The sequence below is a fragment of the Sminthopsis crassicaudata genome, chromosome 5, assembly GCF_048593235.1.
Source record: "Sminthopsis crassicaudata isolate SCR6 chromosome 5, ASM4859323v1, whole genome shotgun sequence".
NCBI lineage: Eukaryota > Metazoa > Chordata > Mammalia > Dasyuromorphia > Dasyuridae > Sminthopsis > Sminthopsis crassicaudata.
This window is the reverse complement of record NC_133621.1, coordinates 172192572-172219084: the sequence shown is the minus strand read 5'-3', so window position 1 is coordinate 172219084 and position 26513 is coordinate 172192572. Positions and strand designations below refer to the sequence as shown.

Here is a 26513-nt window from a genome sequence, read left to right as displayed (position 1 = left end):
AAAAATACTTTAGGTTTGGAGTTTGCTGTTTTATTTTGGCTTTTGCACTATCAATCTAAATCATTTAAGAATGTTTTCTCTAATGGTCTCATAAGAAGTCTTTTCCCAGTCAGTCTAATTTCAAACAATTTTTAGGCAATTTTAACCAAAATGACTAAGAATCCAAAACATTTTCCTTTAGTTTTCATTATTTAAACCTATAACCATCTAATCTAGAAGAGTTTTGAATTTCATTGACAAAAATTTACAACAAATACTGAAAAAATTTAGCATGAAGTTTTTTAAGTTAATGTAAGAAAGAGCAGTTATGAACTAGGTACTATAATGCAAAGAGCACTGGAAGTGAAGTCACAAAGACCTAAATTGCCAGCCTCAAGCATTTATTAGCTATGTGACTCTGGGCAAGTCATTTGACTTCTTTCTGCCTCAGTTTCCCCTAACTATAAAATGGGGATAATAATAGCACCTATCTTGCAGAGTTATTACAAAGACCAATTATTCCACATTTAAAATATAAATTTAATTTGAAGTCCATATCCTTGTATATATACTATTTAACATGTTTCTTTCTTCATTGGAAGAAACTTATGGGAAGGAAACTCCCCGATATCATTTGAAAGCCTAGTTGAGTGTTTTATCTATAATGATTGAGAAAAAAAGCAAAACTGCTGTGATTTAGGCAAAGTAAAGCTTTTTCTAGTTAGCTAAGGATATTTTCCCAAAAAATCTTCTAGAGCTGAAGTTTTCTCCCATTCATATTGTGATTTATTAAAGAGAAAATGTATTAAAATATTTCATTTTTAGCTTATTTATATTTGGATATTTAGAAAAAACTAGAAGTGAAGATATAGAGTGAGAAAGGAAAACTAGAAGAACTGAAGAAAAAATCAGAGTCAAAAGAAATCTCAAGGGAAAAATGGATGTTAATTTGAATAGAAATAAAATTCAGAGAGAAAAACAAGAACTTCTAATGGAGGAGATATAGTGAAGGGAGAAATATCAGAGGTAATTAATATGTAGAGTGAGTTTTTATTTTTTTCATAAATGACAATATTTACAAAGTGTTTTAAAATTTACAAAGTATGTTCTTTATCAACTCTAAAAGTATCAGATTCGCCATTCCACAAAAAATGAAAATGAATTTAAGAAAAGCTAAATACCTCACCCAGAATCACAACTTACATGTGTCAGAGACAAGACTATATCTTCTTGCCTCAAAGACCAGCCCTCTGTCAACTATGCTATCCTTTCTCACACCAAAATAAAATCTACGGATAGTATGGATAGTAAGGATAGTATGAAGGGGACACTAACATAAGTTCTTAGCGCTCTGGCCAACTATATAGTGTTGTGTAGAACAATTTCTGATTTGTAGTAGAAGAGACCATTCTCTATGCATTATCTATGCAGTGAAATCACAAATCCACCCACACCCACAAAATAATTGGATTAGGAAAGAGTCCATTTTTAAAAAAATAAAATCTTTAGAAAATGTTCTCATTTTAATTTAATTTTCTTTTAAATTTAAAATTTACAAGTTTTATTTAATTTTAAAATAACAGTATTACCTAATTAATCTATTTATTCAGTGTCATCCCAATTAAATTACTAAAAATTATCTTACAGAGTTAGAAAAATATAAATAATTATAAATATAATTAACAAATATAACATAAAATGTAAACAAAGTTTATATTGACAAAATGTCAGGAACTTCAAAGAAACAGGTGGGGGGGGGGGTTGGTAGGAAGTATAAAGGAAGTAAATTCAACAGTATCAGACCTTAAACTATATTATAAGGAGAGAGCATTGTTGAAATGTAAAGTGGATAATTTCAATTATTTTAAATGAAATTTTCCTGTATAAATAAAACCCATGTAACTAAGAATAAAAATAATGGAGAAAATTAGGGGAAAACTTCACAATCTCTCAGATAAGATGTGATTGGGTTGGAATATTGCAGTGGTGATAAGTTGATTGATTTAGAAAAACATGGAAAGACTTGGACTTATAAAGGAAGATGCTATCCACATTCAGAGAAATTGATGACAAGTAGAAATAAGTTTAATATATATGGTATAACATATATATATATGAGTGTATATGTGTATGCTTATAGATCTCTATGTATATGTATGTGTGTATATATATATATATATACTTAATTATAGCTAGCTTTCTTTGGTGGGGGAAGGGAGGAAGAAGGGAAGAAAAATAAAATATGCATAGCAAAAAAAATAAGGAAGCAAAGAAAAACTGAACAGCTTTGAAAACAATGTATACTATTTACTATATTTTCTTAAAATGAAAATTGTTTTGTTGTTTTATATCAATTTCTCTCTTATGTTTTGTTGTGTATGTAGCAATGTGTTTTTCCTTTTCTCATTTTGCATTTAAGTTTAAATTTTTTTAATTTTCAAAAAAGGAAAATAATTTATTTTCATTATCAATTCCCTTATATTATATACGAATGTATGTATGTATGTATATGTATATTCAAGAATCTTTCAGTATACAATAGGGGTATTTTGATCATTCTAGACATTTTATAGATTTTGAAGCACAAGGAAGAGGAACTTCTTGAAATTTTAACACAATGAAACAGTCTCTTTTGGATTAGTCTAGATAAACACAAATTGTCTGTGACTTACCTCTAAATTTCTTAGGAGGGTTGGCAAGATCACCTGCTTCTGGATGTACCACACATCTATCATCCACTAGCCTACCAAGAGAAACATATTTACACTATTAATAAGTTGTGGCTATTAACTAGAAATACATTGAGATTAAAAGGAAAACAACAACTTTTGTAGGGACTACAGGGAAAGGGGAATATCAATGCATTGTTGATGGAGTTGTAAATTGGTCTCTTTATTCCAGGAAAGAATTTGAAACTATGTCCCAAAAGTTACCCTTTAATCCAGTCATCCACTAAGCCTAGTAATGGCTTGCACTTTGGGGGAGACAACAAGCACACAAAATTCTAGATTTAGAGCTCTGAGGCTATCAAATCCAAATCTCTCATTTTACAATTGAGGATTCTGTATTGTAGTTGTTGTTCAGTCATTTTTCAGTTATGTCCAACTCGTCACGAATCCTTTTGGGGTTTTTCTGACAGACACTTAAGTGGGTTGCCATTTTCTTCTTCAATTCATTTTATAGATAGGAAAATTGAAGCAAACAGAGTTGGCTCCCAGAGATAGTAAATGTCTAAGATCAAATTTGAACTTGAGAAGATGAGTTGTTTTAACAAGCTTTCTGACTCCAGACTTGACAGTTTATTATTGCACCACCTAGCTATCAAAGATTTTATATAAGTATATGCAAAATATGATATTGTTCATTTATATCTGAATTCTCCTGATCCCATTTGGAGTTTTCTTGGCAAAGATACTGGAATAGCTTGACATTTCCTTCTCCAGTTTATTTTACAGATCAGAAAACGGAGGTAAGTATAGTTAAGTGACTTGTTCAGAATCACTCAGCTAATAAGTATCTGAGGCCAGATTTGAACTCAGGAATCTTTCTGACTTTAGGCCTAGTGCTCTGTCCCACTGCATCACCTACTTGCCCTGTGTCATCTGGCTGGTCGATGAAAGATGTGCTGAGAAGATATGAGCAACTATAAACATTAGGACAAGCCTCATACAAGTAGCTAAGCTCTGAAGGAAACAGTTGTGAAGAAAGTCATAATACCAAAGATAGACCTACACTGAAATTTTTGTCTGAAATAGAATTTGGAAACCAGAAATACAATCTGTGTCACTGAATAAACTCCAATTTACTTTAAAATATCCCTTTGAAAACTAGTTTAATTGACAAAATTCAAGGAAAACAGTGGCTTCAGAGTGCTTTGGTCACCTTGGGCAGACATTTCCTAAATGTCACTACATTTACATGATCTCAGTTCCTCAAAAATAAATGCTTGTTTAATCTAGCACTAAGGTTCTTCCTTAGTTTTTAGATATACTTAGTTTCAGAGCTGAAGCATTCACTTTGGTTTACTAAAATGTGGTTTTGTAATAGCTGCCAGACATGCAAGAAATTCCTCTAAGAGTTCTTAGAAGTTATTTTTCTATAAAACAGGAAGTCACATTGGGCCAAGAGAAAATATAATCAGACAATAATTCCAAGTTCAGCCTGAAATTCAGCAACCAAAAGACTGAAGTGTCTCCTAAATACAGAATAGTATAAACCTAAGTAATAGACCTTTAAGACAAAAGCAAATTGTTCTTTTCATTCAATGATAACAGCAATAACTCATCAAAAGATGTCAAAAAGAAAAAAAAACACAACATAACAGTATTGCAAAGCAAATACTGGATTCAAAGCTCTTTTCAATACAATCATCCCCTACATTCATTTTCTCTCGCTCTCTCTCTGCATCTGTCTCCTCCCCCCTTCTCTCTTCCCTCTGGTCTCTGTCTCTGTGTTTCTATTTCTGTCTTGTCTCTCTCTGTCTCTGTCTCTCTTCTCTCTGTCTGTCTCTATCTCTCTCTGTGTCTCTGTCTCTGTCTCTGTCTCTCTCTCTCTCTCTCTGAATCCATGTCTAAGAAAACATGATCAGACAAATCCCAGATTTAAATTTCATCTTAGTAACCCATTATTTGTATGTTCTAGGGCAAATTATTTACCCTCTGGAGTTTGTTTTCTCATAATAGTAATAATGAAATTCAGATAATGGAAGTGTAATGAATAAAGTACTTGGTAAGCTCTAAAACTCTCCCTTATATGTGTTTCCTTATAATGATTTTCACAGATAGTTCATCAACTTTCCATTTCCAAGTTGAGGATAACCAGGCAACAAAGAACCAATGTGTCATGTGTATATCATTACACAATAAGTATGTGTGAGTATTCCCACCCTCAATGATCCCAACAAAAAGAAAACCATGGTACTGAAAATAACCAATGAAAAATCACTTGTTAAGCAGTGAATGGCCAAAGGTTTTTGATATTTGGCTAACTATAAAAGATAAAACTAGAACATCTAACTAAGAGTAAATAAAAATAATATCAGGGTATGAGTTACATACTTAGGGCAGGTCAGAGAAGAGCTGAAATAAAGTAGCCACATACATAATACACATACATATGTACCTGCATAACACATATTTCATATATATAATATATATAAATAAAACATGTGCACATATATAGCATTATAGCTTATCTTTATGTGTTATATGTATATAGCTTCTATGCAAAATTCAGCATATGAGAATCTTTGCCTCATAAATGTATTAGCCTCCAATTTAGAATCAGCAACCTTTAATGTACAGGCAGGCACAGTTTAATAAGCAACACCAATTTTTTTCCCTAGACAATTCCCTGATATCTTTTTAAAGACATTGCAAATAATGCATAATGATTCAGGTCCTTTGGTCTCACCCATTACCAAAAGTAATGAAATAAAAAAGACTTGGGGATTGCCTCCTTGTTTCTACACCTGTTGTCTGTGTGATGCTAGATATTTTCACTTAATTTCTGCATTTTAGCTTCCTCATTTGTAAAATTAAATAATACCAACACAGAGGATTTTCATTATCTATGTCCTCACAATTAACAGTTACAAAGAACAGGTTTTAGTTTTGTCCAGACCTGCAATTTCTTTGGAATTCCAGATAAGGAAATGCCTTCTAGAAATGCAGTTCATCTATGTCTGTTCTAAAAAAAGAAAGTTCTTGCTAAAAAGAACTGTCATTCACTGTCCTTTATATTATTGTTACTGTGTACAATGTGAAGTACGATGTACTTCACTTTGCATCAGTTCATGTAAGTCTTCCCATGTTTTTCTGAAATTATCCTGCTTGTCATTTCTTATAGCATAAAAATTTGTCCTGAGAGTTATCTGAGGCCTTGAGGGTTTAAGTGACTTGTCTAGGTGGCATAGCTAGCCAGTGACAGAGGCAGTACTTAAACTGGGTCTTTCTGACATAGGAAGTGTCTCTCTCTACCTAGTCCATCATGCTGATTTCCTATAGGATTTCATAGAGAAGCAAATTTTATCAGAGAAAAGTTCATTAAATAACTGCCTTCTTATGCAGTTGGTCTCTATGCCAACAATCTCTCTGTTTAACATTAATATCTCTTCCCATCACTTTTCACTACCTCTATCATCAGTCTTGGCTGACTGATGATGTTACTCACATTTTTATATCAAAAGATTAAGAAAGGGTTTTTTTTTTTTTTTATAATGTTATGCTATTATACTGGATTGCTTGACATTTAGGGGAAGGCATGGGGGGAAGGGAAGGAGAAAAAAAATTAGAACAGGGTTTTTCAGGGGCAAATATTGAAAATTATCTATGCATGTGTTATGAAAATAAAAGATTTTAATTTAAAAATTCTAAAAATAATAAAAATATGCTATTTTAAGATTTACTTTAAGTGGCCTCTTTTCATTACTCATTATCCTCTGATGAGACCTACCTATAATACATGCCTCTGCTGTTTCCCAAACAATTCAATTCAAAAAGCATTTGATATGTGTTCACTATGTACAAGGTGGCAGCTAGATAGTGCAGTGATAGAATGCTGGGCTTGGAATCAAGAAGACTCATTTCCTTGTATTCATATCTTACTCCAGATACTTACTAGCTATGTGACCCTGGGCAAGTCACTTAACTCCGTTTTCCTCAGTTCCTCATTTGTAAAATGAACTGGAAAAGGAAATGGCAAACCATTCCAGAATCTTTGCCAAGAAAGTCGCAAAAGGGGTCATAAAGAGTCAGACCTGATGAAATGTCTGGACCACAAAATATGCAAGGGTCCATGTATTAGGTATCACAGCACATTGTTCTGTTGTTGGATATGTTGGTATGAAAAAATATCATTGGATTCCTCACTCACCTTTGCCAATCTTGACCAGAAAGAAGATATAGTTGGGACATAGTGATATTTATGATAAAGCAAAGGAAAATGGCTGGAAGCTGTGTGCATAAGTATAAGTTGTAAAGAATAATGCAATTTGTGATTTGGATAAGAAAATGGATACTCTAGATGGCTGAACAGTAATGAAAGCTCAAAGGACATTAAATTCAATACAAGTTCTGACTTGGAAATGGAAGCAAAGATGAGCCTATAAAAGTGCCTTCTTCTCAATTTGGTAGTTTGTTGGGGTTTTTTTTGTTGTTGTTTGTTTGTTTTGCTTTGTTTTGTTTTGTTTTTTCTTTTTGGTCTGTTTATCTTTCTGCTGCTATTCTTTTTTTTTTTTTTTAATGTAATCAAGATTAAATGACTAATAGCTTATTGATTGCATGAGTTTGACTTCTTTCAAGTCCTGAGATTCAAGACCTACTTAAATTCTCCCCTTATCCCAGGCCATTTGAGCCATGATTGGTTATCATTCACTTTATCTTGCCCAGATCCAGTCCCCAGCATATACTTCTTCATGCAATGTCATACATTCTTCCTATCCCCTTCATCAACTCTAACTCTGAAAAAAGTAATCAAATCAACACTATCATGCCTGGAAAGGTCAATCACTTGTCCTTTGAAATAGCTCCAATCATCTTTCTCTCTGAACTCACCGACCACTAAGCCTCTATACATGTTGTCTTCCCCTATTGGAACAAGAGTTTCCTCATCACAGGGAATGCTTGATTGCATTCATATTCCTGGCACTTAACACAGTGTCTAGCACATAGAAGGCATTTAATAAATGCTTTTCTATTCAGATATTTATTCACCATATTTCCTTTTTTTTCTCCCCATAGAATCAAGAGTTAAAAGGGAATTTAGAGCCCATTTAATCCAACATATTCATTTTACAGGTAAGAAAACTGAGGTGCTGAAAGGATAAAAGACATAACTTATAAGTTATGTTATAAGTTAAAAAGACAAAAGCTAGGTATAAAATCACATCTAGTGCTCCTTTTAAATACTGTAATTGCTCACTATGCAAACTTAGCTATAAATTATTTATTCACCTTAATAGTTAAGAAACAGAATTCACATTTTGAATCTTCCTAGTTATTTAAAGGCAATTGTATACATAAGTATATAAAATTCCAAATTCTCAAACTGACCAAACTTCCCAGGATAATATTTTTAAATTTTAAAATGTCATAATAGGTCCAATAATTGAAGCCTTTTAGGTTTTTGTACAAAATAATGTGATTGCTTATTCATTATTGTAAATATTAGTCATAAGAAATAAATATATTATTTTTCTTAAGACCCTTCTAAGCTTTTCTTTGTGAAAACCATTGGGTCAGAATACGTATTTTCTATTTCAGTTGGAGCCCTGAAATAATTGTATATAATACCACAAGCAAAATCCCAAGAATTAAAAAATGAATAATAAAAACTCAACACTTTTCAAAAATCCAATAAAAAAAAACAATGCAATAGTTATTAATCACTCTTCTTCATCTAATATGTGAAATCAAAGTTCACCACCATTTCTTTTGGAGATTAGATATTATTTCAATTAGGAATGATATTTGAGCCTGGAATTTTCCTACTCACTACAATATAGCATGTCATATTTTGCTTATACATAATATGCTTTCTTTAAGACAGTACAAATATGATCTTGCTTTCCTCTCATAAAATCCCTTCAAATGTAGTCTGAAGGAGACTGTGTTATTCAGAGCATCACAGATGATAAATCCAAAACACAGGAAGGTTAAATGATTTCTTAAATAGCCACATGGCAAATCAGAGATTAAAAAAAAAAAGTTCCTGCCATACTGAAATTCTCAAGATATCTAGTAGATATATTATCTTCTTAAGATAACATTTTTTTTTTCTTTTCAGTTTTTTGGTTATTGAACTAAATGAAATTGTTTAAATTAAAAAGATTTTACATCTAAAAATAACTGGCATTGAGGAGACAAGGAAGTACAGCAGAAGCCAACTGTATGTTTGGATCATTCTTTCATTCAAGATCTACTCATTAGTAGATTTCCCCAATTTCCCCAATTTCTGCAGTGTATTCTTATTCCCCAAACCAAAATGCTATGTTCCTAGCTGTCTCAAACAAATATTTCTCATCAAAAACTGATGCTGAGAACTTTGAATGTGTATTTAAGGAAATGTCTAAGACCTTACTTTCTCTGGAAAGCAAAGAGAAAATATATTTCCAAAACAGAAGACAAATAATAGAAACAGAGTTTGTTAGATAAGTAAAGTTTTTCTTGGATCCTTTTGTTTTATCTTGGAACTCAAAAACCACAGCAATCATAGGTTGCTTCTTATCCAAAGCTTCTGAAATCCTTTAGAAAATAGAATTGGTACTGATGTATGAACTCTAATGTTTATAAATCAAACAAACATTCAAATGAAATAATTTCCAAATTGCTCACATGAAAATGTATGTACTGAAGATGCAAGGTGCAATTTCAAGATGCAATCAATTATAAAATGAAAAAAGCATACTAGCATGTTGTAAAGAATTCATTTGAAATAGTGAAAATACATTTTGGATATATTGCTACAGAATCTTTGGCACTATTAAGATAAATTTTAAGAAACTGCATTCCTTTGAGACTAAATCACATTTTACTGTATTATTTTTTGGATGATTCTTTTTCAAATGGTACATGAAACAATAACTTAGACGCAAAATAATATGTTGCTCTGCTATTTTCTCCAGATTTCCAATTGAAAAAAAAAAAACTACTCTTTGTCCATCTGCCTTCTAATTATCCTTCATTTCTTCAATTGTCAAGGGAATGTCAGAAAGTAAAACACTAAATTTACCACTTCCTTTTCTCCTACCCTATAAAATGAAGGTGTTATAAAACAAAATTGTTCACTAGATTAAAATTATGATAAATTCAAAATCTTAAGGCATGATTTTAAATGTACTAATATATTACAAATTATGATATACAAGAAGTCAATTCTAAAAATGCATCTTTTATTGCAAGATCTTCCATCCATAAATTCTAACCAAACTCTAATCTGAGATTAATCAACAGAAGTACATTGAATGTGCCAAGTTTATATTTGGTATTTTTAAAAAATGTGTAACTATAATCTGGTCATAAAGAGATGGAGTCTTTCCATGGTCACAACAACCTCTGAAACATTTTTTAAAATTAATTTAAATGTAATTAATTGTAATGGTCTCATCTTATCTTAAGAGGTCTTCCTCTGCTTCTGAAATGACTGTGGTGTGATCATAAAGGATGCTAAGAGTCAATAGCTTTTAGACTATTTATAAAAATAATATTACTTTAAATTTAAGTTCTCTGTCCAACAAATGACTTGACATATTGTACAAACTATGAACTGGAGGAAGTTGTAAGGTAAAGGAAAACATGGATCACAGCTTTTCCCTGTAGGTGCTAACAAAGGAAGCAACACAGTTGGTTTCATAGTATTCTTAAAGATAAAAAGAAACTACTTTTTGACATACTTGATCATCTGATCTTTAATCCATGATTAAAATAACCAAAAGGATTATCCTGAAAATAATCACAGTTTGAATCAATATCCAATGCAAACAATAAAGATAGAATGAAAGAGGGAAGACAGTACTGGATTTGGAATAAGAAAACATTGACTTGAATCCTGACTTTGCCACTTCCTAGCTATGTGAGCTTAAGTAATTGACTTGGATACTCCAAGGCCTTGGATTGTTTATAGGAAAAATAAAATATCCCTAAATTTCCTTCTAACTCTCAAGCTGTAATCCTTTGACTTCTTCATTCCTAACAAGATAAAAGATATGCAATGATCCTGATAAGATGCTCTAAATCAAGTCAATATATAGGGAGGGGTCAAGAGGAGAGGGCTGCAGGAAAAGGAGAAAAAACAAGAGGGGAAAAGCCTGGGCAAATACAAAGGGGAAATTATAAGGCAATAAAAATAAAGGTAGAAATGTGGTTCAAGTTCAAGAACAAGACTTGTAGATTACTCAGAAATTGAATTCCTATATACCACAAACCCTTTCTTAAGGAAAAAGTTGAAAGAAAGAGAACATAGTAAGAATAGCATGACAAAAAATAAAACTGACAGAAAATGACTGCTTACTGGTATAGGAGTCATATCAGAATTAGTTGTCTTTGTGGAAACAGACTATTGACTCCTTAGAGCAAAAGGTCAAAATCAATATAAAATAAGAAGAAAAAGTAAAGATGAGAAGGCATAAAACATAGAATTATACAATTATTAAATCAAATCTTCATTTGAACATCTGATTATTTTCATTTGGAATGAAATTTATTTTCAACCAGAAGCAGTACAAGTTGATTCTAAATCCTAAAGTTTTATATAGTTAGAACCACTTTCTGAGGATAAATGTTTTGTTTACAACCTTGTCTTAAAAATAAAAGTGTTTTGTGAGTAGTAGCATAGGACTCTCCCAGTACTTTGACTCACATACAGAAAATTAAATCCTGAAGCTTGACCCAAGAGGATCATTTTCTCTCTTTGGCTTATTATGCCCTCACTTGAAGCTTATTACAGTTAATTTCCAAATACATCTGAGGTATGGCTCATGTCTAGCTTTCCATACCAAAATGCAAAATGAGTCCCCAGCTCCAACTCAAGCATTCAAGGTTACAAAATAAGTAATTGCCAAAAGACAGCCTTTATTTCCCTGCACAGATAATAAAGAAAATGCAAAGGACTCATGAGAGTCTATAAACTAATAAAGAAAACATATAAAACATTTAAATAGCCCATAAGCTCCTCTTGGAAAGCAGCTTCTAACAAGCAACACTTTCTTTTGTACAAATTACTAACTATAATATCAACAAAGTAGCAAAGTCTAGGTCCTCTTCATTCCCAAGTCCTAGGTCTCCTTCAAGTACTTCTCCAAGCCAAAGGAGAAATATTGGCAATCTTCTTCCTTCTCCAAGAAGCAAAATGTTCAAGAAATCCCCTTCCTTCTTTCTAAAAAGCCAGAATTCCAAAATCTTGAACTTAAGGCTTGTTTTCATAGTTTATTTTCATAGATAATCAAAGCAATTCCTAAGACTGGCATTGCCCAGGAAATCTCAATTCTCTGACTATAAGGCTAGACTACAGTAGCATGCTGCCTAGGGAATTACAAGACCTCCTCTATACCAGAGGTTGGCATCTGAGAGCACTGCCATGACCTACTCTCTTGGGCAAAGTGTCTGCTTCTGCCATATAATGTTCTGCAAGAACTCTATCATTGCTTTTCTCTGGTGCCATGTTTTGGCTTAGGAACTTTCAAATCTCCAGTCTCTAAAATATGCTCCAGAAATTATGAATAAGAACAATTAACTCCATGAACTTCTGCCCAAGACAAACATTGACCAGCTACTGGGGAGAGCAGGTATATGTATAAGCTACCTACCACCACTGCCCAACACAATGGCATTCTCTGTGTTCTGTTTTGTCTGAGGAGGGAAAAGGCAAAAAAAGAATGCACCTTTTTCCCTCTTAAAATGGAGGCTCATCTTGTAAATCAGCTAATTAGTCAAAAACATTTTCTAAAACCTTATTGTGTACGAGGCACTGTGCTAAGGACATCAGATTAAATACAGCTTCTTAAAAAAGACTTCCCTTGCCAACTATCCCTTATATTCACACAAAATTAAATTAATTATTCTAATATAGCATAGCAATATATATTTCAGGAAGCACAGTATAAATGCTGTGGTCCCAAAACTTGTGGTTCCACAAATCCCTTTCAATGTATTGTGGAAAATGTATTGTGAAATCCCTGAGTAATTCAATATATTGCTGTAATATTCTTTCAGAATTCAATCTTCCATATTACTATAAAAAATTATATAAAATTTGGCCCTGGGAACCCTGTTCTATACAATCTTCTCTACTAAGAGATGTATCCCACCTACTAAAATCAAAAAAATCTCCCCTTACTTTTTTCCTTAGAAGAGTATAATTGCTGTCAAATACTTTTTCAACAAACAACCTCAAGGGAAATTTACCATTTTTGTGCCAAAGTTCACTCTAGGAAAAGGTCAGTTTCCTTGTATGATTCTGGTAAAAGAACATCTATCCAGGTGTTTCCTTCACCCATGAAATCAAAGAATCTTGGATAGATAGATAGACAGACAGACGGATAGGTAAGTAAATGAATTCTTAGCTATGTCCCATGTAGAGCTTTCTCAGCTCTACAGGAATGACACCTATGAAGAATTCAGATAAGTACAAGAAGATATATGAGAAGATAAGAAGATAATTCAGATAAGTACAAGAAGATATATGAGATAACAGAAAGTGAAATAAATAGAGCAAGGTGGGAAATGTAGACATAATGTTTGCAGCCACACAAATGAAGGAAAAAAACAAAACCACCACTTCACACTCAGTCAATATGGTGGCCAGTTGTGCTTAAGTGCTTTTTTTCTTTTTTGCTATAAGAAATCACTCATTAGAAAGTGAAGAAAAAAAAAATTATTTATAAGTGAAGGTGATATATAAATTTAAAAAGCAGAAAAAAATTTAAAGGAATTTGTATCTTAAAATGGAATTTAAAAAAAAAAGAGTAACTCATGCCTGATTAACCTCTCTATTTTTTTTCAAAAGAGATGTGCCAAAAGACCTGTCAATCTGTATTTCAGCAAGACATTGATAAAATGTTTTACCATTTCCTAGAAGGTGCGATATAGAAATATGAACTTTGTAACAATAAAGATATGTAAGTATTGATGTCTTTGGTTATCTATACCAAAAGTGTACATGGGTCAGTTAAGCTGAATGCAAGAAGAATGTCCCAGAGCTGTGACATTGGCTTAGTTCAATATTTTTTGGTTTTTTTGGGGGGGGGGTTTTGTTTGTTTGTTTGTTTGTTTTGTTTTGGTTTTTTGTTTTTTTGTTTTTTGAAAATAAAAAGCTTTAATAAAAAAAATCAAAGAAGGAAAAAAAAATACAGGCAAGTAAACAACAACAAAAGATTCACATTCAGTTCCCATAATACTCTTTCTGAATGCAGATGGTTCTCTCCAGCACAGATCTATTGGAATTGGCTTGAATTACCTCATTGTTGATCATCACATAATCTTGTTGCTGTGTACAAAGTTCTTTTGTTTCTACTCATTTCACTTAGTCTCTCCAGGCCTTTCTGAAATCATCCTGCTGATAGTTTCTTTTCTTTCTTTCTTTTTTCTCTTATTTTTTTGTTCTTAAATCTTTAAATTTCATTTTTTAATTAATTTTTATAATTATAAAATGTTTTGACAGTACATATGCACGGGTAATTTTTTTAATAACATTATCCCTGTATTCAGTTTTCCAAATTTTCCCCTCCATCCCTCAACTCCCTCTCCTAGATGACAGGCAATCCCATACATTCTACAAGTGTTACAGTTTAACCTAGATACAATATATGTGTGTAAATACCATTTTCTTGTTGCACATTAAGTATTGGATTCTGAACCCGGGTAACCTGGGTAGATAGACAGTAGTGCTAACAGTTTACATTCAATTCCCAGTGTTCCTTCTCTGGGTGTAGTTGTTTCTGTCCATCATTGATCAACTGGAAGTGAGTTGGATCTTCTTTATGTTGAAGATTTCCACTTCCATCAGAATACATCTTCATACATATGTTGAAGTGTATAGTGATCTCCTGCTTCTACTCATTTCACTCAGCAGCAGTTGATGTAAGTCTCTCCAAGCCTCTCTGTATTCCTCCTGCTGGTCATTTCTTACAGAGCAATAATATTCCATAACCTTCATATACCATAATTTACCCAACCATTCTCCAATTGATGAACATCCATTCATCTTCCAGTTTCTAGCCACTACGAAAAGAGCTGCCACAAACATTTTGGCACATACAGGTCCCTTTCCCCTCTTTAGTATTTCTTTGGGATATAAGCCCAATAGCAGCAATGCTGGGTCAAAGAGTTTGATAACTTTTTGGGCATAGTTCCAAATTGCTCTCTAGAATGGCCGGATTCTTTCACAACTCCATCAACAATGTATTAGTGTCCCAGTTTTCCCACAGCCCCTTCAACATTCATCATTATTTGTTCCTGTCATCTTAGCCAATCTGACAGGTGTGTAGTGGTATCTCAGAGTTGTCTTAATTTGCATTTCTCTGATCAGTAGTGATTTGGAACACTCTTTCATATGAGTGGATATAGTTTCAATTTCATCATCTGAGAATTGTCTGTTCATATCCTTTGACCATTTATCAATTGGAGAATGGTTTGATTTCTTATAAATTAGGGTCAGTTCTCTATATATTTTGGAAATGAGACCTCTATCAGAGCCTTTAACTACAAAAATATTTTCCCAATTTGTTACTTCCCTTCTAATCTTGTTTGCATTAGTATTGTTTGTACAGAAACTTTTTAGTTTGATGTAATCAAAACCTTCTATTTTGTGATCAATCTCTAGTTCTCCTCTGGTCATAAATTCCTTCCTCCTCCACAGGTCTGAGAGGTAGACTATTGTCTGTTCCTCTAATCTATTTATGATCTCATTCTTTATGCCTAAATCATGGACCCATTTTGATCTTATCTTGGTATATGGTGTTAAGTGTGGATCCATATCTAATTTCTGCCATACTAATTTCCAGTTTTCCCAACAGTTTTTTTCAAATAATGAATTTTTATCCCAAATGTTGGTATCTTTGGGTTTGTCAAACACTAGATTGCTGTAGTTGTACCCTTCTTTGTCCTTTGTACCTAATCTGTTCCACTAATCAACTGGTCTATTTCTTAGCCAATACCAAATGGTTTTAGTGACTGCTGCTATATAATATAGGTTTAGATCAGGTACACCTAGGCCACCTTCATCTGACTTTTTTTTCATTAATTCCCTTGAAATTCTCGACCTTTTATTCTTCCATATGAATTTTGTTGTTATTTTTTTCTAGGTCATTAAAATAGTTTCTTGGGAGTCTGATTGGTATAGCACTAAATAAATAGATTAGTTTGGGGAGTATTGTCCTCTTTATTATATTCACTCGGCCTATCCAAGAGCACTGAATGTCTTTCCAATTATTTAAATCTGATTTTATTTTTGTGGCAAGTGTTTCATAATTTTGCTCATATAATTCCTGACTTTTCTTTGGTAGATGGATTCCCAAATATTTTATGCTCTCGACATTTGTTTGGAATGGAATTTCTCTTTGTATCTCTTACTGTTGCATTTTGTTGGTGATGTATAAAAATGCTGAGGATTTATGTGGATTTATTTTGTACCCAGCAACTTTGCTAAAGTTGTGAATTATTTCTAATAACTTTTTATTAGAATCTCTGGGGTTTTCTAAGTATACCATCCTATCATCTAGTTCAATATTTTTATCATGAGTTGAATGAAGAAATAGTACGCTTACTGAATTTGTGGTTAAAATAAAATTCAGAAAAATAGCTAATGAGTCTTTAGATGGAACTGAAATCCACAAACATCTCCACAGATAAGTTGTAGTTGTAAGTTAAATTTTCATGACAGATTTTTTTCAGAAGCTAATTACACAAGTCCAGAATTGGAGAAATATAGTAAGAAAGTGGTACATACAAAAAAAAAAAGCCCAAATCAATTAATTTTTCTGTTTTTGAACCACATTTTTTGATGAAAAGACTAAATATAATTCCATGCAGAAGTGAGCTGAAAGATCTAGTGATATTTGGCCTTAAGAAAAAAAAAGATTTTGTTACAAATGGCGCTTGAACATGGACGCATCAGAAATTATCAGGTTTTGAAAATTTTTAATATTCAGAATTAAGATTCTGAAAGATCCGGTAGAAACGCCACTTAGGAGGGAAGGCAGGCAATATGGACCCAGGTAACTCTGGGATCAGGCTCAAGAATACAGCTGAACATAATGCTTATATAAATAGGTTAAAGAGCCAGGTGGAAGATCTTTTAACAAAGATCACCACTGAAGAACAGCAGGAAGCTTGTAATCAAGCTCCCAGAAGGCTACCCCCACACCCTTTAGATATAGCTCAGACAGGGAGCAACCTAGAGCTAATGTGTATGTATGACAGTATAGAGTATAAAATGCGACAACTAGAAGTTGAGTTAAAAATAGAACGACAAACAATTTTAAAAGAGTTACTGGAATTGCAGGTTAAATTACAGATTGAGATAGAGAAAGAAGAAAAAGCTAGGTTACTACACTTAGAACAGGAAGAGTTCAAACCAGTGGCTGAAGCTAAGGAGGGAAATAAAAGAACCACATGGACTTCAGTAGGATCGTCTTTGGAGAGTTGGAACTCCTCTTTTCTTACCTCGTGGACTTTTCACTTCCACAGGTGGGCTTGATTTCCCAACCCCCTACAAGTACATATAAACCAGTGTTTATGTTTAGAATGGTTTGGAAAATTGCTGTCTTAATCACTAGAATAGATAGACAATGTGTGATCTTTGACCCAGGAGGAAAAGTAATATCAGATTTATTGATTCACACTCCTGAAGTACAATCTGGTATCAGAAATTCAAACTTTGGCAAAAGAATTCAGAGATATCAGGGACTGAAGCTTTCATAGCTGAGTGTCCTTTTCTCATCTGTATGAGTAGCAGACCACTGAAAACGTATCAGCTCTTTTAAGAACTTCGAGAGCGAGTGAGAAAGTGCTCAGATAAATATTATACCCTACATGTCCATTTTCAGAGTGGATCTTCAAATCATATCTTTTATAATCAGGCTGCTAGAGTCTTATATTTGCAAATTGTGATAACTAAAAAAGAAGCTAGGAATATGGCAAAAGGGTATATAGCTTATCTTTCTTTTCACTCTCCTATGCTCCCTATAGGACAAAACCCTTATGGTTTGAAATTTAATTTAAGACCAATGGACATTATGGATTTATTCCAAACTGGAGAAGCAGCTAGATATATGATAAACCATTTTTCCATTGTAGAAATCTCACATGCATTTAAGACAGGTTATGGATTGGCTTATAAATATTTTGCCTTTAGGTATTTTTCCATTGAATTTGACTTTGCCCATTCCATTGGCATTTCTTATAATCCTACTAGTAAAGTCATTACTGCACAGACTATATCCCCAAACATGCCCTCATGGCAGTTACAAGATTTTCTAGTGAGGAAAACAGCAACTTATCATCTTAGAAAGTTGTCAGGAACACTGATCTGAAATTGAAGAAGGAATTCCTATCCCACACCTATGAAATCAAAGAATCTTGGACAATAAACAAACAAACAAACAAATAAATAAATTCTTAGTTATGTCCCATGTAGAGCTTTCTCAGTTACTGCTCTAGGGATGCTAAACAGAGTTAAAGAAAGGCATGTAGTTGTTGGTCATGTGTTCCACATTAAATTCATGTTTTGTTTTGTTTTGTTTTGTTTGAATCTCAGGTGTTACTCAGCATTTCAGTTATTCATCTCATGTTTACTCCCTCCCTGTTGTGTTCCTGATAGCATTTGCCCAAATCTAATCATCCCAAAACACCCTTGCCCCCTGCATATTTCTAATAGATTGAGACTAAATTCTCTTAACTTCCCTGATCTCTCCTTCAGAATCTCTCTGTATATTCATCTATCTCTACTACTTTCCTGTCTCAGAAGAATGTGTCCATCATTTCCAGGTCTAATTTTTCTATCTAACATTTGATCCACATTTCTTTCTATCTCCTCCATGAACATACTACATCCATCATTCCCTCTCTCTTGCATTTTCAGTAACTTTCAAGCTCCTTCTCATGTATCTACAAACATTTTAAGTATCTACTATCCTAAATTACAACCTTTACTTGACTCTTCAATACCTTTACTGTTCCATCTCCCTGTTCTTTCTTTGTCAAATTTGTCATATCTCTTCCTGAACTACTGCTCATAGTCAGGTCTTATATTCTAATTTCTATCCTTATAATTATTTATCTGGTCCCTTGATGGTCATCATTGTCAAGTCAAATGGTGTTTTCTGTCTTCATGTCTCTTGATTTTTCTGCTGTCATGGAATGATAATTACCCTATTTTATGTTATAGAAAAATCTATGATCTCAGGTCCTAGCCTATAGTATATTATTCATCCCTGACCACCTGAACTGGTTGGTGTCACTAAAAACTACTATCTATGTGATCTTGAGGAAGTTGTACCACCATTATGTGATATACATTCCTTAAACTGGATGATCTCTAAAGCCTCTTCTAGGTGTGAATGGCTGTAATTCTCAAAATCAGAGATATGCAACTTAAGTTTTATGAAGCTATAAGGACTAACTTACCCACTTTCACCAAAGAGATTTCCATATTCAATCCAATAAAAAAAAATTGTGCTGTCCCAGGGCCACAAATATGAACTTAAGAATGCATATTCTTAGAAATAACAGAGAAATAACTATCTAAAAGACCTCATTTCTAAAATATGTAGAGAATTGACTCAAACTTATAAGAATATAAGACATTCTCCAATTGATAGTCAAAGGATATTGAACAGATAATTTTCAGATGAAGAAATTAAAACTATTTCTAATCATATGAAAAGGTGCTCCAAATCACTATTGATCAGAGAAATGCTAATTAGATCATCTCTGAGATACCACTACAACCTCTGAGATTGGCTAAGATGACAGGAAAAGACAATTACAGATTTTGGTGAGGGGTGTGGAAAAACTGGGACACTGATACATTGCTGGTGGAGTTGTGAATGGATCCAACCATTCTGGAAAGCAGTTTGGAACTATGTTCAAAAAGCTATCAGACTGTGCATACCCTTTGACCCAGCAGTGTTACTACTGGGCTTATATCCTAAAGAGATCTTAAAGAAAGGAAAGGGACCTATATGTGCCAAAATGTTTGTGGCAGCCCTCTTTGTAATGGCAAGAAACTCGAAACTGAATTTCAGTTGGAGAATGGCTGAATAAATTATGGTATGTGAATGTTCTGGAATATTATTGTTCTATAAGAAATGATCAGGAGGATGATTTCAGAAAGGGCTGGAGAGACTTACATGAACATGCTGAGTGAAATAAGCAGGGCCAGGAGATCATTATACATGGCAACAAGATTATACAATGATCAATTCTTATGGACATGGCTCTCTTCAACAATGAGATGATTCAAACCAGTGCATTGAGGAAGAGAACCATCTACACCCAGAGAGACGACTGTAGGAACTGAGTGTGGACCACAACATAGCATTTTCACTCTCTCTGGTGTTCGTTTGCATTCTGTTTTCTTACTCATTTACTTTCTTTTTTTGATCTGATTTCTCTTGTGCAGCAAAAGAATTATATAAATGTTTATACATACTGGATTTAACATGTTCAACATATATTGGATTACTTGCCATCTAGAGGAGGGGGTGGGGGGGAGGAAGAGATAATCTGAAGCACAAAGCTATGCAAGGATCATTATTGTCAAATTATCCGTGATATGTTTTTTAAAATAAAAATTATGAAATGGCACTATTTTGACATTACCTGCTCTCATAAACTAGGTTTCTTTCTTTTAGTGATCACTGTTTTCCATCTAAAGATTCAATCCCTTTAAAACAATTCATTCTAAAATTTACCCAAAAATCAATCACGCTGTTTATATTGGTCTATAGATTAAAGAATCACACTATTCCTTTAAAAAATAAATTTAAAACAAAATAAACCATTCCCATATCCAGTTCTATGCCCCAAGAAAGCAGAAACACGGGGCAGCACCAGCCCAGAAGTCAGCACTTCAAATCTGGTCTCAGACACTTACCACTTTCTAGTTGTGTGACCTTAGGCAAGTCACTTAACCCCAATTGCCTCAGGAAAGAAAGAAAGAAAGACAGACAGACAGAAAGAAAGACAGACAGACAGACAGAAAGAAAGAAAGAAAGACAGACAGAAAGGAAGGAAGGAAGGAAGGAAGGAAGGAAGGAAGGAAGGAAGGAAGGAAGGAAGGAAGGAAGGAAGGAAGGAAGGAAGGAAGGAAGGAAGGAAGGAAGAAAGACAGAAAGGAAGGAAGGAAGGAAGGAAGGAAGGAAGGAAGGAAGGAAGGAAGGAAGGAAGGAAGGAAGGAAGGAAGGAAGCAAGAAAGACAGAAAGACAGAAAGGAAGGAAGGAAGGAAGGAAGGAAGGAAGGAAGGAAGGAAGGAAGGAAGGAAGGAAGGAAGGAAGGAAGGAAGGAAGGAAGGAAGGAAGGAAGGAAGGAAGGAAGGAAGGAAAAAGAACGAACAGAAAGAACAGAAGGAAAGAAAGAACAGAAAGAAAAGAAAAAAGAACAGAAAGAAAAGAAAAGAAAAAAGAAAAGAAAAAAAAAGCAGAAACACCAGAGAGGCAACATCCAAGAAGACACATATCCATCTGAGATGCAAGTAGATACGTTAAGGGTCACAGACCCCCAGAGCTACTAGAACATGTGCCAGGGATGCAGGGATTTGGATTCAAGTGCGTGTTCAATATCTAGAATATCTTCTGAGTATTCTTTATTAACTATCATCTTGGGGAAAAGCTACAGAACAGATACAGCTGAACCTGGGGGATGAGAATATCAGTTATTTACTGACCAAAACACTGAGACAGAAATCCTTATTACCTATTTCTCCAGCTTTCCTATGTTTTTACTGATCAGCCATGCAAGCTGATACTACTATCGCTAAAATAATAGAGTGCTCAATCATCAAAGGACCCTAGAGGTCCCAATCAATTGTTCCTTCATTCCATAGAAGGCAAATTCTGAACTACTTTTCTCTTTCTCCTTTTATCTCTCTCTCTCTCTCTCTCTCTCTCTCTCTCTCTCTCTCTCTCTCTCTCTCTCTCTCTCTCTCTCTCTCTCTCTCTCTCTCTCTCTCTCCCCCCTTATTTCCCTCCCAAATTATTGTTCATATATACCTTTTCCCTGCCATTCCATTCTTCATTCACAAATGAGATAACTTATGTAAAGCACTTTCCAAAACTTAAAATATTACACAAATGCTAATATTATCATCTTCTTAATCTTCACCCCACACTCTTTCCAAGCTCTTTACAAAGAATAATCTGTCAATTTACAAAATGTGACCAGGTTTGAACATCATGGATTTTTAATGTAAAGACAGAAGGACTATCAGAAATCTACTTGAGAATTGATGAGAGATACATCCTTCCAAATAACTGTTGACTAGGGAAAAAATAAGATGTGCTGATTTCAACCAATTTAACATCCAAACTTAAGTTGAAATATTAAACATTTTTATAACAAATTAATGCAGTACCTCTGCCTTGAATCAGATACTTGCACCTTTTAATTCAATTCGAAAAACATATATTAAGTATCTTGCCTTAAGAATTGGAAAATGAGTAGATACCCATTAATTGGGGAATGACTGACAGTTACAGTATATGAATATAATGGAATATTATTGTTCTGTAAAAAATGATGAGCAGGCTGATTTCAGAAAAGCTTGGAAAAACTTACATGAACTGAAGTTGAATGAAGTTGTTCAGAGTAACAGCAAGATTATGTGATGATCAATTATGATAAACAGCTCTTCTTAGCAAGATAATGAAGACAATTCCAATAGACTTAGGATAGAAAAGCCCATCTGCATCCAGAGAAAGGACTCTGGAGACTGAATAGAAGCATACTGTTTTTACCTTTTTGTTTGCTTTTTCTTTCTTGTGATTTTTCCTTTTGTTCTGATTTTGCTTTAACAATATGACAAATATGGAAATGTATTTTAAATGATTGTACATGTATAATCTATGTCATATTGCTTGCTGTCAGGTGGCAAGGGAGGGAGGGAGAAAAAAATTGGGGAACTCAAAGTCTTACAAAAATTAATGCTGAAAACTATCTTTACATATAATTGGAAAATAAAATACTATTGAGGAAAAAAATGTCTTGGCTTACAAGACACTGTGCTAAGAGCCTAAATAGTATAAATTGGTTCTCCTTAATGTCTAGAGATATTAAATAAATGTATGGCTCTCAATTATACTTCACTTTTGCAGACCTAACAATAAGGTTCATATTTTGATCATTGAACAATATATGTATATATGTGTATATAAATATGTACACACATATAAATTCTTCCAATAATTGTCAGTAGCTATGTTGTATTCTTGTCAATCACATGAAATAAAAATATGAATCTTATTTTATGAATTTGTCTCTGAAGATAATTATCCTACTTACTATGATTTACAGAATCATTTTGTTTTTTATTATTAAACAACAGCCCTAATAGAGGAATGAAGTCTGCCTACTTACTAGATCTCCATTCACTAATTAAATGCCAAGAATATTAATACAAATGACTAAGAAACAAACATTCTATGGGAACTACAAAACCTCTGTTTTCCCAACCACTGTTTCTATGCTTATCCCCTCTATGCATTGTTGGCAGGATGTCCATGTTCATTAAGCAGCTGAACTTTTTCCTGAAGAAAAAAAGCAAACCACTTTTTCTCACCTCCTAAGCTGAACTCATTCTATTAAAGGAGTTCTATAAAATCTGAGGTTCTACATCCTTAATGTACAATTAACAGTTTCTATTTCATACAAATTTTATAATTTCCCCAGTAACAAATATTAGGATCCTGAGTTGGCGCAGTTATAAGAAAAGCTGTAATATATCACAAAAGAACTACCCCACTTACAATGTCTTTATCATGACACCGTATCATTGAGACTCCATGTCATTACATGTTTACAAAAACTACCAAGAAAACCACAAGATAACCATTGTTTTACAAGGTTCTCTTGGAGGCCAGTCAACACCTTCTCTCTTCTTTCCGTTCCTACCCTTCCTTTTGGCTGCTTAAATTAAAAGAAGCCTTTAATCCACTAATGCCCAACCTTTTTAGACAATAGCCTAGGGAATTTTCCTACATTACATGAGGAATGTCTTAATAATACTCTTAATGCTTCAAATTTTATTAGTAAAAGCATGATCAGAGGACAACAGTTCAAATCCTAGATCTGAGATTTAATTTTTATGTGGATCTTTAGTTTATCCTTTTGGATCTCAGTTCCCTCACCTATAAAATTAATTTAATTTAAGTTAAGTTCTCTTCTAGCTCTAAATCTGTTATTCCATTAATATTAAAATAGAAAATAAATTTCATTGTACCCAATATTTAAGTCCTTATGAGGCTTTCTAAAAATGCCATGACTATAGATTGTCAATTAGAGGAAATAACATTCAAAGAGAGTTAGAATCACAAAATGATAAAATCTTACAGTTTTAAAGGCCCTTAAAATTATCTAATTCAATTTCCCACAGTATGAGTATTTCCTTCTACAATATACCTGATTTGGGGTCATCTCTTTCCAGGAGCAAAGAACCAATACTTCCCAAAGCTGATCATTTCCCTGTTGGACAGTTTTAATTGGTAAGAAGTTCTTCCTTACATTTAGATGAAACCCACCTCCTTGTAACACTCATTCATTGATGCTACTTGGCTCTGTGATACAACACAAAACAACCCTTTCACATGACATTCCTACAAATGTTTGAAGGGACATGTGTCTTCCCACCTCTTCTCCTCTCTAGGGCTAAACTTATGAAGTTCTTCATCTCTTCCTAATATGACCAAGTTTCCAGAAACTCTTCTCTATCCTGGTTGGTTTCTAGTATACACAATTTTGTCAGCACCCCTCTTTAACAATTTAACAGTGCTATTCAAAATTGAATTCAGTGCTTCAAGTAAACGCTGCTCAACATTAAATGCAGTGGGACCATAATTTCCCTTAATTTTGTCACTTCTCACTTCCTAGGAAATGCTTAGGAAAGCATTAATGCTCTTTGCAATTACATTACACTCAAATTGAATTTTGATCAATTTTTTAAAAAATATACATGCCCAACCATCATTTTCTCGTTCTCTATTTATGTACTTGATTTTTTTAAATATAGATACAGGTGTTTACATTTATCCCTGAGACCAACAAGGATCAGAATTTGGATAATTATCAGAAAAATATTCTCTCCCACTCCTTACAAAAGTTAAAAAGGGTTATTACATAAAAGGGGAAAGAATAGTAAATAGATTATTGAGGTGCCACCTATAAGATCTTGAAGTAAAAAGCTGGAACAAACCTGTAGCAATGATGAAACTGTCTCAATCCCATTTTGTTTGGTCTAATTCCATCTAAATACATAATAAGTAAAAGTATAACAGAAAAAGAAAAGTAAGAACAAACTCAAAAATAATAAATTGGTACCAGCTAGGATGACCAGTCATTTATGTATGCTCTTTCCTTTTAATTTCCAGTAAAGAATTGCTAGTGGTAATATCCTCTGTAGCCCTCAGGACTCACCTGGGTAGGCTCTTTGCTTTAAGGGTTCTACCTCCTCTAAGAAACAGCAGTTTAAGAATTTAATTACCACTTCCTGGCAAAGAACACATTAAAGAAAAGCCGTACCTAAGAGGAAACAATTGGCAAGAGAAGTTGCTTGGCCAGAAAAACCTCTAACAAACTATAGATCAGTTCCCACAATCTTTAAAGGACAAAAAACCTGCCCCTGTTCTCAGAGAGCTGGAGGGTAGAGAAGTTACATTATTATTTAAGCACAAGTGACTGCCTTTATGTTTGGAGCCAACAAGGTATAATGTATTTAAAAGGTATCAGAAAAGCATAAAGTAAATATAAATAAGCAAAGACTTTACATTTTCAGCTAATTGAGGGCCATTGTTACAAATGTCAACATTTAATTGACTCTACAAGGTTGAACAGCCAGAGATCACCACTGATTAACCTTAAAATGTAAAAAAGTCCCACAGAATTGTCTCCAGCAAGTTGGCTAAATCCTCCATAGAGGACCTAAGGAAGAATAAGACCAAAAATTGCATAGCATATATGCTATGCATCCAGATTATCCTGATGGAAGGGAATGCCCACACCTACAATATCTTAACTGTTCCTTTTAATCAGTGATTAAAAAGCTAAGGAATTGATTATAAGGCTAAGAGACAAAGATTAAGGTTGTCATAGAATGCCAACTAACAAAATGAGAAATGTATTTTTAATTAGAAATTTAAATTTTAAAAAATTAATCTAAATTAAAATTTTAAAATGAAATTAAAATTGATAAATCTTTGAAAAAGAGAAAGCAAAAGGAATATAATTCAAGAATCAAACCACAGAAACTATCATACCTGTGAATAACAGAATTTAATTAATGTGTTGAGGATTGAAGGCTCTTTAGGGTATTTTATACACATAGGGAACCATTAAAATAATGCCAGGAGTTACATATATTTTTGGCAAGGGCCTTATGTTTTAACCTTTTTCTAGAGGTTTAACAATCAGACAGGTAACTACTACCTTCCTGGGATATGCTAATGTCATCTGAGCAGATATATGGTAATGAATTAGATGACCTCTGCAGGAAAAAGGATCCAAAGATTGGTAGAGTATTAAAAAAAAAAATCAGAGGAAAGAGAATAAAGAGTAGAAAGGATGAGAATGAGTCAAATGATGAATGTTAAATCTAACTTTCCTTTAAAAACAGCTTTCCTTAAAAAAAAAAAAGGCAAATTGAAAGTTTTCCAGATACTCAATATATTTTACTGCCTGTCCTTTAATCATTCTTATTAAATGAATAGGAGGCTATGTGCAATAAGGTCGAACTATTATTCAAGTACCCACAATAGGGGTCCAGTTATATATGGTTATAAGATAATTACCATAGTTCTCTAATTATAAAAATTTTAAAGTGGTAGGCCTCCATA

General features: G+C 33.4%; 1 protein-coding gene across 2 annotated transcripts in view; it reads right to left on the bottom strand.

Annotated features, from left to right (window-relative positions):
• ITPR2 (inositol 1,4,5-trisphosphate receptor type 2) overlaps nt 1–26513 on the bottom strand; it is a 507042-nt gene that overhangs the window by 417675 nt on the left and 62854 nt on the right. Inside the window, exons 1-2 of one of the 2 annotated variants that reach the window (XM_074268789.1) lie at nt 24878–25056; nt 2652–2722 (exon numbers count right to left, since the gene is read on the bottom strand). In XM_074268789.1, the coding sequence (XP_074124890.1) occupies nt 2652–2722; nt 24878–24939 (133 nt within the window). In that variant the 5' untranslated portion in view covers nt 24940–25056. Of the gene's footprint in view, nt 1–2651; nt 2723–24877; nt 25057–26513 lie in introns of those variants that run through there. The other variant, XM_074268787.1, reaches the window with a different exon arrangement.